The sequence below is a fragment of the Crotalus tigris genome, unplaced genomic scaffold (assembly GCF_016545835.1).
Source record: "Crotalus tigris isolate CLP2741 ecotype Arizona unplaced genomic scaffold, ASM1654583v1 scf7180000024339.11422700, whole genome shotgun sequence".
Classification (NCBI taxonomy): Eukaryota; Metazoa; Chordata; class Lepidosauria; order Squamata; family Viperidae; genus Crotalus; species Crotalus tigris.
This window is the reverse complement of record NW_024100509.1, coordinates 1,874,652-1,890,445: the sequence shown is the minus strand read 5'-3', so window position 1 is coordinate 1,890,445 and position 15,794 is coordinate 1,874,652. Positions and strand designations below refer to the sequence as shown.

Genomic DNA, 15,794 nt, shown 5'->3' with positions numbered 1-15,794 from the left:
TAATAATATAATTTTAAGAACAGTAGCTAAAGATATTCTAATTGTGGATTTGAAACTAGAGACAGGTTGGCTCCAAGTATAAAGGTACTTGGAGGTGAAGGTACCACATTATTTAACCATAAATTAAGACTGAAGAAATATTAGGAGACAGTTTTTCATAAATCTACATAAGAGAGCAAAAGATCAGGAACAGATTATTATTTCAAATTATTTCAAATAATCTGCAATAACTGTTTAATTTGCTTCTATCTATGATGCTGTGAAATTTTGGCAACAATATACAAGGTGTGTGGTCCAGATTGAAGTCTACTGCAGCGGTCCCCAATCTTTCCAGATTGGAGGCCTGGCCCAGCACAGAAACATGTCAGTGGCAGGTGCACATGCAAGTACAGCTCCACTTATGTGAGCCTTGTACTCGTGCAAATGTAGCTTTGCATGCAAGTAGAGGGTGCTTGCGCTCGTGCACAAGTGGAGGGTGCTTGAGCTCATGTACGAGCAGAGGGTACTTGTGCTCGTGCGCAAAGCTTCAATTGTGTGAGAGGCAGATACTTACACTCAAACACGAAGCTCCATTCACATGAGCGGAGGGCACTTGCACTCGTGTGCAAAGCTCCATTTGCCCTCTGCTAGCGTGAGTGGAGCTTCATGCACGTGTGCTTGCCAATCTCTCCGGCAGCCCAGTTTCGAACAGGCTATGGACCTGTAATGAGTCATAGCCTGGGAGGTTGAGGACCCCTGGTCTACTGCATCATCCCATTGGACAGTTACCCTACTGCCTCCCATCTTTTTGTTCCAAGTAAGAAACAGCCAAATGCTTTGCTTCCTGTAGGCAAAGCTGAATGCACATAAACATTTTTTAAAAATATTGTTTACATTTATTTAAAGATACACGAACAGTTAGAAACAGTAAAAAAAGAATAAAAATATGAGGGAAAAGAGAATATATTAAAATGTTGCAAAATACAAAATATTGGTTTTTTTCCTTTTAATATTCTCTAAAATAGTTCCATAAGAAAAAAAGAATGGAGATGGAGCCAATCAAATGGTAAATTTGATTATATTGCTGCTGTCATGGGGGTGAGTGGGTAGTTGTTTATGTTTAGATTGTGATTCTTAATGTTGTGAACCTTTTGGAGTCACCTACAGTATACTTGAGTTGGGGAAAGAAAGAAAAAGAAGGAAGGAAGGAAGGAAGGAAGGAAGGAAGGAAGGAAGGAAGGAAGGAAGGAAGGAAGAAGAAGAAAGAAAGAAAGAAAGAAAGAAAGAAAGAAAGAAAGAAAGAAAGAAAGAAAGAAAGAAAGAAAGAAAGAATCCACTGTTGGTCTTACAAGTCACTGGGATACATATAAAGATAATCATAGAACTGTTTGGCATTTTAAGAAGTAATACTGGTAGAAGCAGATCAGAGTTTGACAAAAACAGCCAAAGTTATAAGAATAAGTAGTTGAAATAACAAAAAATTGAAGAAGTCCATCCTTAGCTTTATGGTCTGTCAGAAAAAAAAATAATGTTCTAAAAACTTATGCTGGACCTGCACTAGGCTATGTGCAAAATTATATATTAGGATTCCCTATTAAATTTGGTATCAGACTTACTTTTAAGATATAAAGTTATACCTGATGTTGATGCATAAAACTTAATCTGCCAATCTTCTAATGTCAGGATTGAATGTAATTTTCAATGAAAAGCATAAAGTATCTAGCAATATTTATCCTCTATAAAGCCAAGTTTCCATACTCTCTAGGAATCTAAGGTTTGATTTATACTTAAGAAGAAGAAGAATTGGCAATAAACCATGTAAGTATTTACAATTTGTTTAAACTTATGATGAACTATTTTCTAAAGCTGTTGAGCTTTATACATTGCCACCAGATAGGAAATAATGATCAAACTTGATTCTTATATTTCCAACAGTGTTTTGAATATATATTATACACTTTGGCGATCAACACTGGATAATATACCAACTAATGAATTCTCACGCCAGTTTTTCCTAACTATAATATTCACAGTAAATTTAGTATCTACCTTCCACCAATATTCCCTTTATTGCATACCAACTGTCCTGTTTAAATTCTGCACCCATATAATCATATAGTCTTTGACTTTTCTGAATCACTTTTCAATAAACATTTATATAGAAGCATTCCAAATTCAGATTAATTCCTTAATATGTCATCCTATATATCCCTTTTCATATAAGCATTATATGTACATGTGTATAAGGGGCATATACTCAAACATGCAAACATAAAAAGTTATATATCCAAATGCATCAAAATGCACAATTGCTTTTAAAATAAAAAAAACTCCTGTTTTGTGAACCATTTGCTCTGTAATAATTTCTAGACCTTCCCTTTAAAATCAGAAATAAAATAGCACAAGGGCTTCACATAGTAAGAGCTTATTAATTCAGATAGAAATGTTACTCTATCAACTATTCATCTCTTCCTGCTGCTTCTTTAACTGCAGGCTCTCTACATTGATCAGTAAGCAAACAGTTAAGATACCGGTTATCAATTGCTTACTTTAAAAGTTGAGAAGGAAAAAAAAATGCACCAATTTCAGCTGCATTTGTGGGAAGGGAAAGTTGACAGATCTGATTATTTTAAAAAAGAAATACATTGATACAAAAGAACATTAAAAAGAAATGAACTTTATGAGGTAGCAAAAATTGAATATGTACTTTATATTTATAAGGAGAAATATATATGAACTGTACTGTGAATTGTCAAAGTAATGGCATCTTTTATACATGATAATTAAGATTATCTATTGAAATACTGAATGTATTTTATTTGTATAAGAATAATAACCAAATTACTTCAGTTATTTGTTTCAGATAACAGTTTTAATTTCATTGGTTACAAAGAAAAAAAAATCTTCAAATTTACAGAGATGTGAGAAGCCCGTTATTTCCATTTTTTTCTTTTTATGCAGATATTATTATCATCAAAAATAGCTGAAAATCACTGCATAAGCTAGAAATTGGTTAGCAGTGCAGCAGTTGTGTATAGGATGATACATGTGTCTTCCCGGTATAAATAAATAAAAGTGAAGCACACACACATAGACACACTTATTACTTAAATCTCACAAGATTGACAAACCTCATGGTGCTCTCATCTTAAACCTTCATTACTTATTCATACATTTTTTCTACTATACTTTCTACTCTGGGAGCTCAAGATGGTATGCATGGCAATCTCCTCCCCCCTCAGATTATCCCCAATTAGGTTGGGCTGAGAGTGAGTGACTTGGCAAAGGTCACTTAATGAGCTCTACAGTGAGGGAGGGATTTAAGTTCGATCTAAACCAGGGGTTCTCAACCTTGGCAACTTTAAGACTTGTAGACTTCAATTCCCAGAATTCCTCAGCCAGCTTTGCTGGCTGAGGAATTCTGGGAGTTGAAGTCCACAAGTCTTAAAGTTGCCAAGGTTGAGAACCCCTGACTAAACCAATACACCACACTGGCCTTCTGAACAAAGAATGCCAAAACCTAGTGAGATTTGATGATCCTATAATATTTTGATTATTTTAAACAGACCTTTGACACCATACTAAGAACCATCTGCAGTTTTCTAGTCAAGTACAAATGTCCCTGGAGGAAAGACCAAATGTCACTATGAAATATTATTCTTGAGTTTTCTTCTTGGTTATTATAAACCTTGAAGCTCAGCTTCACAAGTAAAATTACTGGGTCCTAGATTATTATTGGAGAAGCCCTCTATAAAAGTTTCTTGCCAAATGTTATAATGTAAGAATGCTTAGATGTCCCTTGTTTGCATACGTCAGTACAGGATTTTATTCTAAGTACAAAAACTGTTCCAAAAGTAATATTTATTGAAAAGGAAGCTTCCCCCTTGCCTTGTTGTAGCTCCTTGGAAAAGTACTGCATGAACTCTCTGGCCCTCAAGGAAGAGTTGAAATGTGAGCAAGAAATTGTAGTTAACAGAAGAGAAAGAAGTCAAGTGGAAGCAACTTGCATCAGTACATGCTCCAACATGCTGCCAAAGATTTATCATATCTTAAACATAATGCTTACATTTATTAGGGTTCAGTTCTTGTAAAACGTGTATTTTTCTTTTCCATTTACTTTTCCATGAAAAGTGAAAGGTGCTATTCCCTTTCAAATTATTTATCTCAAAGGAGCTTTTTCATGAGGCAACTGGACTTTCTTGTTTTTCTTTGAGGACGTTTCACTTCTCATCCAAGAAGCTTCTTTGGGATAAATAATTTGAAAGTCAAGTTGCCTCGTGAAAAAGGACCTTTGGGATAACTATGACTTGGATGACTGAAAATCTCCACAGACATTTTTCAAATTATTTCTTACCTTCAGCAACAGTGAGCAAATTATTCAGGTCTGCAGAAGACTGAACCGGAATTACTTCAGAATTCCTAACGTTTCCTAGGGGCATAAAGGGATCATAGAACTCACTGGAGAGGTCCGCAAGACTTAAAAGATAATGGCTTTGCTGTGTGTACAGGTTTGAACCATAAACACAACAGTTCAGGATCTGCAATAAAACAAAATATATATATATATATAATGAAATACCACAAAAGCACTTTGGGGATGTTAAATCACTCTAACTCAGTGTTTCCCAAACTTGACAATTTTAAGGCATGTGGACTTCAACTCCCAGAATTCCACAGCCAGCATTGCTGGCTGTGGAATTCTGGGAGTTGAAGTCCACATGCCTTAAAATTGTCAAGTTTGGGAAACACTGCTCTAACTTGAGCTTCTAAGTGTTATGAATACTACTAAATTAAACATGAAATTAAAAATATTTGAGTAATTCCTAAAACAATATTTTTTAAAATGGAAGATATAGATATAAAGAAATAGCCACTATCTCAAATAGGGTACTGAAATGATACTGAAAACCTGTTCTATTTCACATTTAAAGTACACTAAGAATATAGAAGACTCCTGCGAGTCCCTTGGACTGCAAGGCATTCAAACTGGTCAGTCCTAGAGGAGATCAACCCCGACTGCTCTTTAGAAGGCCAGATCCTGAAGTTGAAACTCAAATACTTTGGCCACCTAATGAGAAGGAAGGACTCACTGGAAAAGGGCCTAATGCTGGGAAAGATTGAGGGCAATAGAAGAAGGGGACTACAGAGAATGAGATGGCTGGATGGAGTCACTGAAGCAGTAGGTGTGAACTTAAATGGACTCCAGAAGATGATAGAGGACAGGAAGACCTGGAGGAACATTGTCCATGGGGTCGCGATGGGTCGGACACGACTTCGCAATTAACAACAACAACAAAGAATATAGAAAATAAATGGGACAACGATACATTTGAAAATGTATCTAATATAACAGCAATCAAAAAAGAATTAATAGTGTCCATAGCACATGTGTTAATGACAAAACTGGTGTAAGAGTGTGGGCAGAATCTCAAAGAGCTGTACACAAAGCCTGGTGTAGTTCATCAAAACTATGACTTTTTTGTAATTTTGTTTTGATTCAAGTATGCTGCTATTCTTATTCATAGGTATTAGGAAGTGAAATATTTAGGTATGATCATTCATGCTTACCCTATAAATATAATTGAGCAATGGAGTATTAGAAGAATAATGATTTTCAAAACTGGAAGTAAATACAGGTTCCAACAATATCTTCGCTGGCAATGTCATGCACCAATCCAATAAACAAAGTAACAATGAAACTATAAACTAAAACAGAAAAATGTCCAAAAATTAGTTCCACTCTTAGAAAGTTGGAAAACCTGACCTAACAAAATGAAATTTACCAGGTAATATATGATGTCTAATATGAACTGAAAAATCTATGAACAAATACCACTTATCAGCAGTAAAGTCGTTCCTGGTCATCTATTTGAACTCTAAAGCTGAAATTTGCTCTCTTCCCACAAAACAGCAATTATCAATCAAACAAGCCAAATTGCCTAATTTAGACATCAGCTCTTCATATTAACTATGCAATATTGAGACAAAATGAAAGCATCTAATCATTACACACCTTTTTATCACTTTCCACAGAGGAGTATTCTGCACTTGGTAAGAGAAAGGCAATAGTGGCAACAAGGACCTGTGACAAAGCAATTTTAAAATACATTTATAGAAATGTTTACTTCCCCAATCAATCAAAGCATGGGACAGCTCAAAAATATCAATAGTATATGAATAATTATTTTGTAATTATTTACCCATTACCTTTTTTCTTCAACTCTATTGCCTAAAACAATTAGCAAAGTTTCTAATAGAATAAGAAAATTTTTTACCAATGCGATTTTCTTTTCCTTCAGAGATTTGCAGTCAGCTAAATCTCTTGAACTTGTAAAGATGAATCTAAGCAATCAGCAGCTTAATGCCCTAGAACAGGGGTAGGCAACCCAAAACACTTAAAGAGCCACTTGGACCCGTTTCCCACCAAAAACAAAACACTGGGAGCCGCAAAACCCTTTTGATATCTAAAATGAAGATAACACTGCATATATCCTTTTTTACCTTTATGATAGGTGTGTGTGTGTTTGTGTGTGTGTGTTTGTGTGTGTGTATGTATGTGTGTGTATATGTATATGTATGTATGTATATATATATATATATATATACACACACACACACACACACACACACACACACACACACATACATACACACACACACACATATATACACACACAGGTAAAAAAAGGATATATGCACTGTTATCTTCATTTTAGATGTCAAAAGGGTCTCTCTCTCTCTCTGTCTCTCTCCCTCCCTCTCTATCTGCCCTTGGTCTGCCACTCCTCTTCCCCCGCTCTCTTTCTTCTCTCTCTCTCTTTCCTCTCTCTCTCTCTCTCTCCCTCCCTCTCTCTCTCTTTCTCCCCCCCCCCTCCTATCTGCTGCTCACCTGGCAAGCTTCAAGCTGTTGTCCAACAAGCTTAGGGGTAAGCAACCTCGTCTCTTTTATGACTCATGGACTTCAACTCCCAGAATTCCTGAGTCAGCCTAGCTGGGCTAGCTAGCTCTCTCCTGCCCTTCCTGCTTCCTGCTTCCTGCAGAGACGCAGCAAAGGGAGGAGCTCGCCCAGTAAGCTTTTCAGCTCCTCGGAGAACACTGTGAGTGCACTCTCTTTTACACACACACACACACACACACACACACACACACACACAAACACACACACACAGAGAGAGAGAGAGAGAGAGAAGCAGGGAAGCACAATTGCCTCTCTCTGTCTCTGTCTCTCTCTGCAAAGACAGAGGAGGCTGGGAGCCACAGGGGAAGGCTCAAAGAGCCGCATGCGGCTCCGGAGCCGCAGGTTGCTGACCTGTGCCCTAGAACATCCTACAGAAGCTTTTTATCAATGTTGCAATAGCTGACACTATGTTAATAACGAACAATGATTGTGTGAATGGACATATGAGTAGCTAAAATAGAAACGGCAGTCCTAAAGATAGCAGATGCCATCTGTGGTTAATGAAATGAGTAAAGATTCCCCTGACACTTAATTTCTGATGCCTTGATATACTTGGAATGTTTGCAAATGGTGGACTTATATAAATTTTGTCCAACATTTTCTTATTAATAAAAGCAGGCAAAGATTTATACAATCTGAAGAGAATCCAGAGTATGAAATAGGTCCCCCAACATGATCAATATCCAACATACCAGCACTGGTCCTTAGAATGAACTAAATTCACTGTCCCCCAGAGGGAAGGAGGCAAAGTTTCCTTGGTATGACAAAAAAACCAAATTAACTTTTGGCAGAAAAGAAGGATTTGGATGCAATTTCATTGTCATGAAAAAGCACAATTGACAACCCTCAGACAGAAATGCAACTTCAAAAATCTATAAGTAGATGTGACTTGCACTAAGTGAGAATGAACTGTTTCTAGAAATGACTAAAAGCTATAAAGGGCCAGCAGTATCAACCATAAAAATCTAGCTGAAGTTCCAAGTAGAGAACTAATTAATGCAATAATCCTTTACGTTTTAAACATTGATATAAAAAGAAACTGAAAAAAACTCCATCGCAACTTCTGAAATAGGTACATTTAAAAAACGGAACCAGCAAAATATTGGTTCCTGCATCATATTTTGTGGGTTATTAGAAAAAGAATAAGCCTAATTAGTTTATATGTTTTGTAGTAAATTGCATCCAGATGGCTTTGGCAGCAAAGGGAGAGAGGACCCAAATACACCACTACAGAATTACTAGCGCTGTATCTGTTGAGAGGGACATAGAACATGAAGTGGTTTGTGTTTTCTAAAAACATTTTATAATTATTTTAAACAGCTATTGAAGTGCACAACATCTCCATTAGCACAGGAGGATTAAAATGTGTCTGCTCCAAATAAGGCATTACGTCTCACTTAAAAAACAACCATTAAAAACAAATACCAATTTCCATATATAACTATTTTGGACACGAAACATACTTCAATAATTTTTTGGGGTAGAGAAATGTTGTATTTCTGTAGTTTTTCCCAGTAAGATGTCAATAACTGAAAGATATCACAGGCTGCTTGTGCAATCTGCTTGTTAGAAAACTGCAAAAATGAAAAACAAACGAATAAGAAATAAAGGACCAACACCATCACAAGTGGATTGTTGTATTTCCAAAAATTTCTTTCTCACTTTCTATTACATAAATTCTCAAAAGTGGGATCTACCCATCTTCCATATACACACACATTGGAAGTAACATTAAATTGGCCTCTGTGCATTATGTGACTATATCCAAATGTAAATGATGCTACAATCTCAACCAACCATGATTTAGGCCAGCAGATGGCTTTTCCCATTTGACTCTGTAAATTGCTTAGAGAGCTGTAAAGCCCTATGAAGCAATATGTAAGTGCTATTGCTAAATGCTATCTCCCTTAGAATACCGTAAGATCCCTTAAGAGGGGATGGGGTTAACAATTCTCAAAACAATTGTTTTCAGGTCTATGCATCCCTCCTAACAGAATATTATGCTAAATGTATTTGCTAAGAAAAAGCAATATCAGTCATAGAGGGTAAGAAAGTTTTTTGCTTTGTTTTTAATTTTAATTTCAAACATGAAAAACTGAAATCAGGTTATAAAATACAATTACATAATTCTTTTGGCTATACTGTAACTCAGCAAGTAATGACTATATATAAGATCCAGGCACATCATGCCAATGCAGTCCTTCATATGTTTCATGAAACGGGCCCTCTACAAAAGCTTGAATTATAACAGCTTTGTTTAGACATTAGAAGACTTGTTGCTCTAAAAGCTTACTCATACTAAAAAAATTGTAAATATATAATTTACTGTCTCTAATACATGACAAATGTTTCTGATATTTTCAAAAACATAATAGACCAAATAAATGAACCTTCTGAATAACTTAACAAAGTATTCTAAGTGAATACTTTTGTTTGTGGTCAGCCCACACAGTTGAATGCACTTAAAATCATTTGCTATGCTTGTACCTTTAGTGTCACACCAAAAACATTTATTGCATCTTTTACTTGAGGATGGTTGGTACAGTGCACAAGTTCTTCACATATCCAAAGCCCAAGACAGCAAAGGGATAAATACCTTAAAAAAGAAAGTTTACTTTGATAAGTCACAAAGTCTTCTATATTTCTTATATTAGTAGGGTCTGTAACTGAATTACAAAAAATCACCATGCATAAAGTTCAGATTGTCACTATTTTAGGATAATTATTTTTTTATTTTAGTGTTAAATGTAAACCCTAACATTTCTGCCATAAAAAGCAATGTTTGGTCTTTTGCCTAAGCTGTATTCATTTTTTATATTTATAGTCTAGCTTTACAATATGAAGGGTCTTATTCTACATGTAAGGGCAATCAAATTACAATTATTTGTCCTCTTCTGTGGACCACTGGCTGTACTTGTAATTTACTTTGAGCTGAAATAATTTTTATCTTGGACAGGTAGACATGTCTTTTTTCACTAATATATGTTCTTTAATTATATTCTGTAATATTTTATGTTTCATTCAGGATTTTACCTTGAAGCTTCACTTGGTTCCTCTTTGGCATTCTTTAAAAGAGTATTTATGAGGCAAAACTAGAAGAAGAAAAATTACAAGAATAAAAAGTTTCTTCTGACAGATGTATTGTAGATTTTTTGCTTATTTTTCAATAAAATTAAATAACAAAACGTAGAGAAGACAAAATAAATAAAGTTAATTAACTCTTTGGGCATTTCGTAAATCAACAAATGAACAACAGTATTCCACATGAATTTGGAAAAATGCTACTTAATAAATAATGGCAAAATGGAAAATATAAGTCTATTTAAAACACATTAACATTTGTTTTTGTGGCGAGATGGCAACATTGACCCTCAAATAGCACATCTGAGCTCACCGAGACTATCCTTTCTCTGCAAAAATGTAAACTGCTTAATTATTTAAAAGTATTTTTTTAAAATTCAGGGACACATAAGTGTTATCCATAAGAAATTCATTATACCTGTTATAAATGACTTAATACAATTTTTTTAAAATACCATTTCCCTAAATAATGAGGAAAAAGTAGAACTTCCAGGCAGATACTATCAAATAAATACATTGTACAGCTCTTTTAAAGTTCTTCCACTTTTCTGAGCCAATGGATAAACTTAAAATTTTGAGATGATGGTTTAAGTAATTTCAACAAGAGCTACCATAGGAAAATAGCACACACCAGCAGGCAAACAAGGCATTAGTGTATACATTCATCATCTTATTTTCTAAGATAGAATTCAGCAGTACTGTTCACAATAAAGTTATGCTGGAAGCTGTACTTTGAATGCTGTGTAAAACATTTAAAGGAACATGTGGAAATATTAATGAAACATCTGTTTTATTATTAAACTTGTCTGTATCACAAAAAACTATCCCCTCCGAAACAAAAAGGCTGTGTAGAGGCAAGACAACATGTGGATGAGGCAGAGCAACTACCTCATTAAAGCTTTGGAAGTATTCTTTGAGTATATAACTATACTCACACTAGTTTTAACTTTAACCTGATTTAAGAAAACTTGTTTGGACTGTGACGCTATGGCAATAATGTGTAAGATATTTAGTCTGAACCATAGGCTTCCATATCCTTCCTTATGGCTGTTCCACTGTTGCTGTGTTCTCCCATCTTTCTGGTTCAGGAAAGCAACAGCCAGTTGATTTCCTCTTTATGTACAGGTCTTTCTACACACAAATTGTCTATGTGAAGACAGAAAATGGGACTGTATATGTACTGCTGAAGTGAGTACTAAACAAATGCATACACACACACACATATATAAATATATATTCATAATTAAAGCAATTAAATTATCCAAAAAGGATTTAAGAATTACAAACTTTTCTTACAGATCCCTGTCAAACCTGACAGAAATATTGTATAATACCTGATATGGCAGGAATATCCCAAAGTCAGTGATTAATGCTAAGCCTGAGGTTAATGTTAAGCCTTAACTATATATTATACTGAGAAATATTTTATTTTATTTGTCCTATAATTTTGTTCAACTAGTTTCCGTGGATAAAACTAAATACTGAAGGATAAAAAATACATACACACAAAACCATTTTTCTTTAACTTTTTCCATACTATTCATGATTCAATATCTCTTTCTATATATTATCTTAGAGGTGTATTTTTTACCTTGCTTTCATTCCAAAAAAGCTTTAAATTCTTTGGTATTTCCTAATAGGGGAGTTGCTTCAATGACTTAATCATTTTGGTTCTCCTTTGCTCCATCTTTTCCATCTCTAAAATATCCTAAAATATCCTTGAAGACATGACTACTCTGGTTCTGGGTTTCTGTTGAACTGTTGATCATATGTGCATTAAGATCTGAATCTCTTTTCTGTATCTCAGCATAAATAAATTTTAAAAAATGGTCTTTTCTATATCATTTAAAAGTAAGAGAACAGCACAAATTAGATTTGCATAGCACCCTAACACACAGTATATATTACATGCAACACCAATTTCAGGAAGGCAGTCTGACTGCCTGTTATCATATAGATCAGCTCACAAAGAAAAAAAATTACTTTGACATCTGCAGTTTCTGTTGTGATTTCTGCTTCAGGAACAGATGATAGCAATGAAATGTCTTGGTAAAGGTTAGGAAAGCAAATCAGAGATCCAAGAATAGTATTTGCTTCTAAGCGAGGAGCCTATAACAAACAAATAAATGCATGTTTATATTGCTATATTAATAAAAATAGGTCCTGGTAATATCAAAACAGAAACCAGTGGTTAAGGCCACAGGTTAGAAACATGGAGACTGTGAGGTCTACTACTGCCTTAGGCATTAAAGTCAGCTGGGTGACTTTGGGCCAGTCACTCTCAGCCCAAACCACCCTTACAGGGTGGTAGTAGGGAATATAGGAAGAACTTTAATAGTAAAGCTTTGATGTGTTTCTTATATCAAAATGGCAACAATCTGATAATATAGCTAGAAGAGCTTCCAAAGTCCACAAAAAGAAGAATTCCTTCCCTTGAACATTTTCAATAGTCAATATAGCATAGAGGGAAGAACCTACAATTTCCATGTACAGTTTGATTCCATTTCATTCATTCATCAATGTTATGCTTCTCTAATGAAAATTGGTTTGTATTAAAGAAGACTTCAGTAATTAACCAAATCCCTAATTACATTTTCGAATATTCAATCTTAGATTATTGAGGACACCTGCTCAGGACACAGAGTTGTTCCTCCATAAATAAGTGTGAGTCATCTTGTAAACTGGATCTGATTTTATGACCTTTTTTAAAGTGGCCGTTAAGTGAATCTGATTTCCCAATTGTCTTTGCTTGCAGGAAGCTAGCTAGCAAGGTTGCAAAATTCAATTACATGAGCACAAGATGCTACAATTGTCATAAATATAAGCTAGTTGCCAAGTTGCCAAATTGCGGTCATGTGATTGTGGGGGTTGTATGACAGATATAACTTTGGATGGATCATAAGCCATTTTTTCCAAATTGTGATAACTTTGAACCATCGTTAAATGAACAGTTGTAAGTTGTGGACTTCCTGTACTAGGAGTCCAGTGCACACCTTTGCTATATAGTTCATGCTGTTCTGATAAGGTGTTGATTACCCAGAAAAACAATTCAGGGAACAAATGTAATGTGAGGGAAGAAAAAAATTGTCACCACAAAATAACTTTCAATTGAGCAATTTTTGAATTTCTTATATGTTTGACTAAACTGCATGGGAAGCCAGATACAGAACAAAAAAGGTATTTGTTTTTCTTTTAAATGGCATTTTTTTATCAAAATGACTTAGCATTTCCAGACCTTCTTCTGCAACTACAAAAGATTATGCCTGAAAATATTAGATGGACTGCATAAATTCCCCTCATTCTATTTTTGAAAATGTATCTCTTTCTCAATGCACAAGTGATTAATTTCTGACCAGATCAGAAACTGAAATATGAATCAATGAAAAATGAGAAAAATGTTCAGATCTCAATCAAGTGAATTTTCATTTATTTTCAATACGACTGCATTTCCTAGCATTCAAAAATTCAATTTAATATTATATAATAAAAATATCATACTTCAACAGCATGAGTTCTGGCTTGGCTATGTAACTGACAATGAGAAGTCATCAACAAGATATTAGTTTATACTGCCAATCAGAAAGATATCCTAATGAAAAATATACTCCTACCTTGAAATTTGAGATGCTTGGCAAGTTATTTGAAAAAAAAAAACCCCATAAATCATTCTCCTCCAATGCCACACTGCACTAATGAGTTAGTACTAATTAAGAGTAGTGAAATCTGCACATTGTTAACCATCATACACTGAACACTAACATACTTACTTCCAACATATTTGTACTCAGAACCCTAGTTGCCGCTGTTATGAAGTCTCTTATTAGCAGTGTAAAGCCAGGTAAGCCCAAGAAGAAAAAGAATGGGGAGCAGTGTTTGATAATAGTGTTCAAAACATCCTGAAAAGAGGAAAAAATGAAATATGTGAATAAGTTAAGAGTTTTTCATTTGTCCTTAAAATCAGTATCCTGCAATAGATCATAGGAGAAAGATGCTCCGGTTGATGAGGACAAATGCACTGCAAGAAACCTAGCTTTATACAACAGGCTGTTTTGTGCAGAGTGCAGGTAGGGATGGGGAGCTGAGGTTATCTTCATTCTGGAATGAAAATTTAAATTTGAGTAAATATATTTCAATATTAAGAATGATTCTTTCAATATTTATATGTGAATTTTAAAATACACACATGCATGAGGGGGTCATTGGTGCTCTCTGAGCTTCGCAGTTTTGTTGCAGATGTTTCATCACCCAAACTAGGTAACATCATCAGACTAACACTGAAGATGTTACCTGGTATGGGTAACGAAACATCTTCAAGAAAACAACCAAGCTCAGAGAGCACCAAGGACCCCTCATTTCAACTCTGAGCTACAAATATTCTCCTTTATTGGTACACACATGCATGTGCGCACATATATTCTCCTTTGAAAATAACATATTGCCTGAGGAAATATCATCCATATAAACCTCAACACACAGGTACTTATGTTTATCAAGATTTCAGTAATGTTCAGAGGTGCAAGAAAGTCACTAACATGGAGAGGAAACAACCCTGATTGACATTATTTTTCTTATGTTCTTCTATCTCAGGCTAGTAAAGGAAATCCATAGGCAAGAAATCCATAGTAGCAGACCCGCCCCCCAATCCATGTCTACAAAGTTACAGCAGTAAATAAACTTTTTTGCCAGATAAACAATACAAATAGTAACGTGATGTTATTCCTCTTTTTTGCCATCATGGACCAAAACAGCTCTCCTCCTATGTCTAAAACCTGAAAGACTTATTTCAGGTTTTGAAGAATCTGTCTTCCAGCTTCTGTCACAAATGTATAAATATATAAATGACTTGTGACATGCGTTATGTCAAAAGGAAGTGCAGAAATGTATATAACTTTTCCAGCTCTGCTGCTTTTGCCATAATCAGAATACCATGTCTTGGTCTGTTGGATTAAATTTTAATTCTTTGGATTTGTTGCTAGAAAGCTGATCAGATCCTGTCTCAACAAGAGTGGCTGTTAGAAATAATCTAATAATCTGGCTGTACAAGATTTTTTTCCCACTTCTTTTCTGCGTTTATGCTGTAACCATTCTCAAGGCAAGTTCTTCAAATGGAAAAAGATTGCTACTTCTTCTAACCCTATAGGTAAAACAAAACAACTTATTAGAGAAAAAGATAGAAAATATAATAGACAAGAGGCGAACCTCATATTTAAACCTTCACATGAAAATAATTTAAATCAAACAAAAAAATTAAAAGATTTTTTTGTTTGATTTAAATTCTATTCTTCTTCTATACTTCCACTATGGATTTGTAAAAGCCCTACAGTTTTGTGTTTTTTTTCCTCCTTACAAGACTGATATTTAGGAAATATTAAATCAAAACTGTTATACTCCATATGACCAAAACTTTACAGTTTTATGCACTGATAATAAACACGAAACAGATTTTTCTCAAATATTGACTAAAAGGTAAATAAATGTTAGTATCACAACACACAGCATTTCCCTGTTCAGTTAATGTTCAAACTGGTTTTAATCACTTCCCATGTTACAATTTAAAGGCAGTATCAGTCAATGCAAACATTCTAAAAGAATGAGCAGATGGAGACTGGAGTCATGAAGTGGCTGGTAAACTCCTGTTCTGAAGGCAGAACAAAAGATCCACCTTTTCCATAATTACTGGACTGATTAATGCATTGCGTTTTCTCACAGCACACCTGTAATTATTGAGAGGTAAGCATTGTGCTATGTGCCTAGTGTCTGAACCAGCTCTATAGCA

The 15,794-nt window shown here is 34.8% G+C and overlaps 1 protein-coding gene across 4 annotated transcripts in view; it reads right to left on the bottom strand.

Moving 5' to 3' along the window:
* Positions 1 to 15,794, bottom strand: part of RALGAPA2 (Ral GTPase activating protein catalytic subunit alpha 2) — a 171,550-nt gene that overhangs the window by 76,298 nt on the left and 79,458 nt on the right. For all 4 annotated transcript variants that reach the window (XM_039326149.1, XM_039326148.1, XM_039326150.1 and 1 more), the window contains 8 exons: positions 13,786 to 13,914; positions 12,002 to 12,127; positions 9,971 to 10,029; positions 9,425 to 9,533; positions 8,401 to 8,511; positions 5,993 to 6,061; positions 5,548 to 5,685; positions 4,334 to 4,517 (listed from right to left, as the gene is read on the bottom strand). In XM_039326149.1, coding sequence (XP_039182083.1) covers positions 4,334 to 4,517; positions 5,548 to 5,685; positions 5,993 to 6,061; positions 8,401 to 8,511; positions 9,425 to 9,533; positions 9,971 to 10,029; positions 12,002 to 12,127; positions 13,786 to 13,914 — 925 coding nt within the window. The remainder of the gene's footprint in view (positions 1 to 4,333; positions 4,518 to 5,547; positions 5,686 to 5,992; positions 6,062 to 8,400; positions 8,512 to 9,424; positions 9,534 to 9,970; positions 10,030 to 12,001; positions 12,128 to 13,785; positions 13,915 to 15,794) is intronic.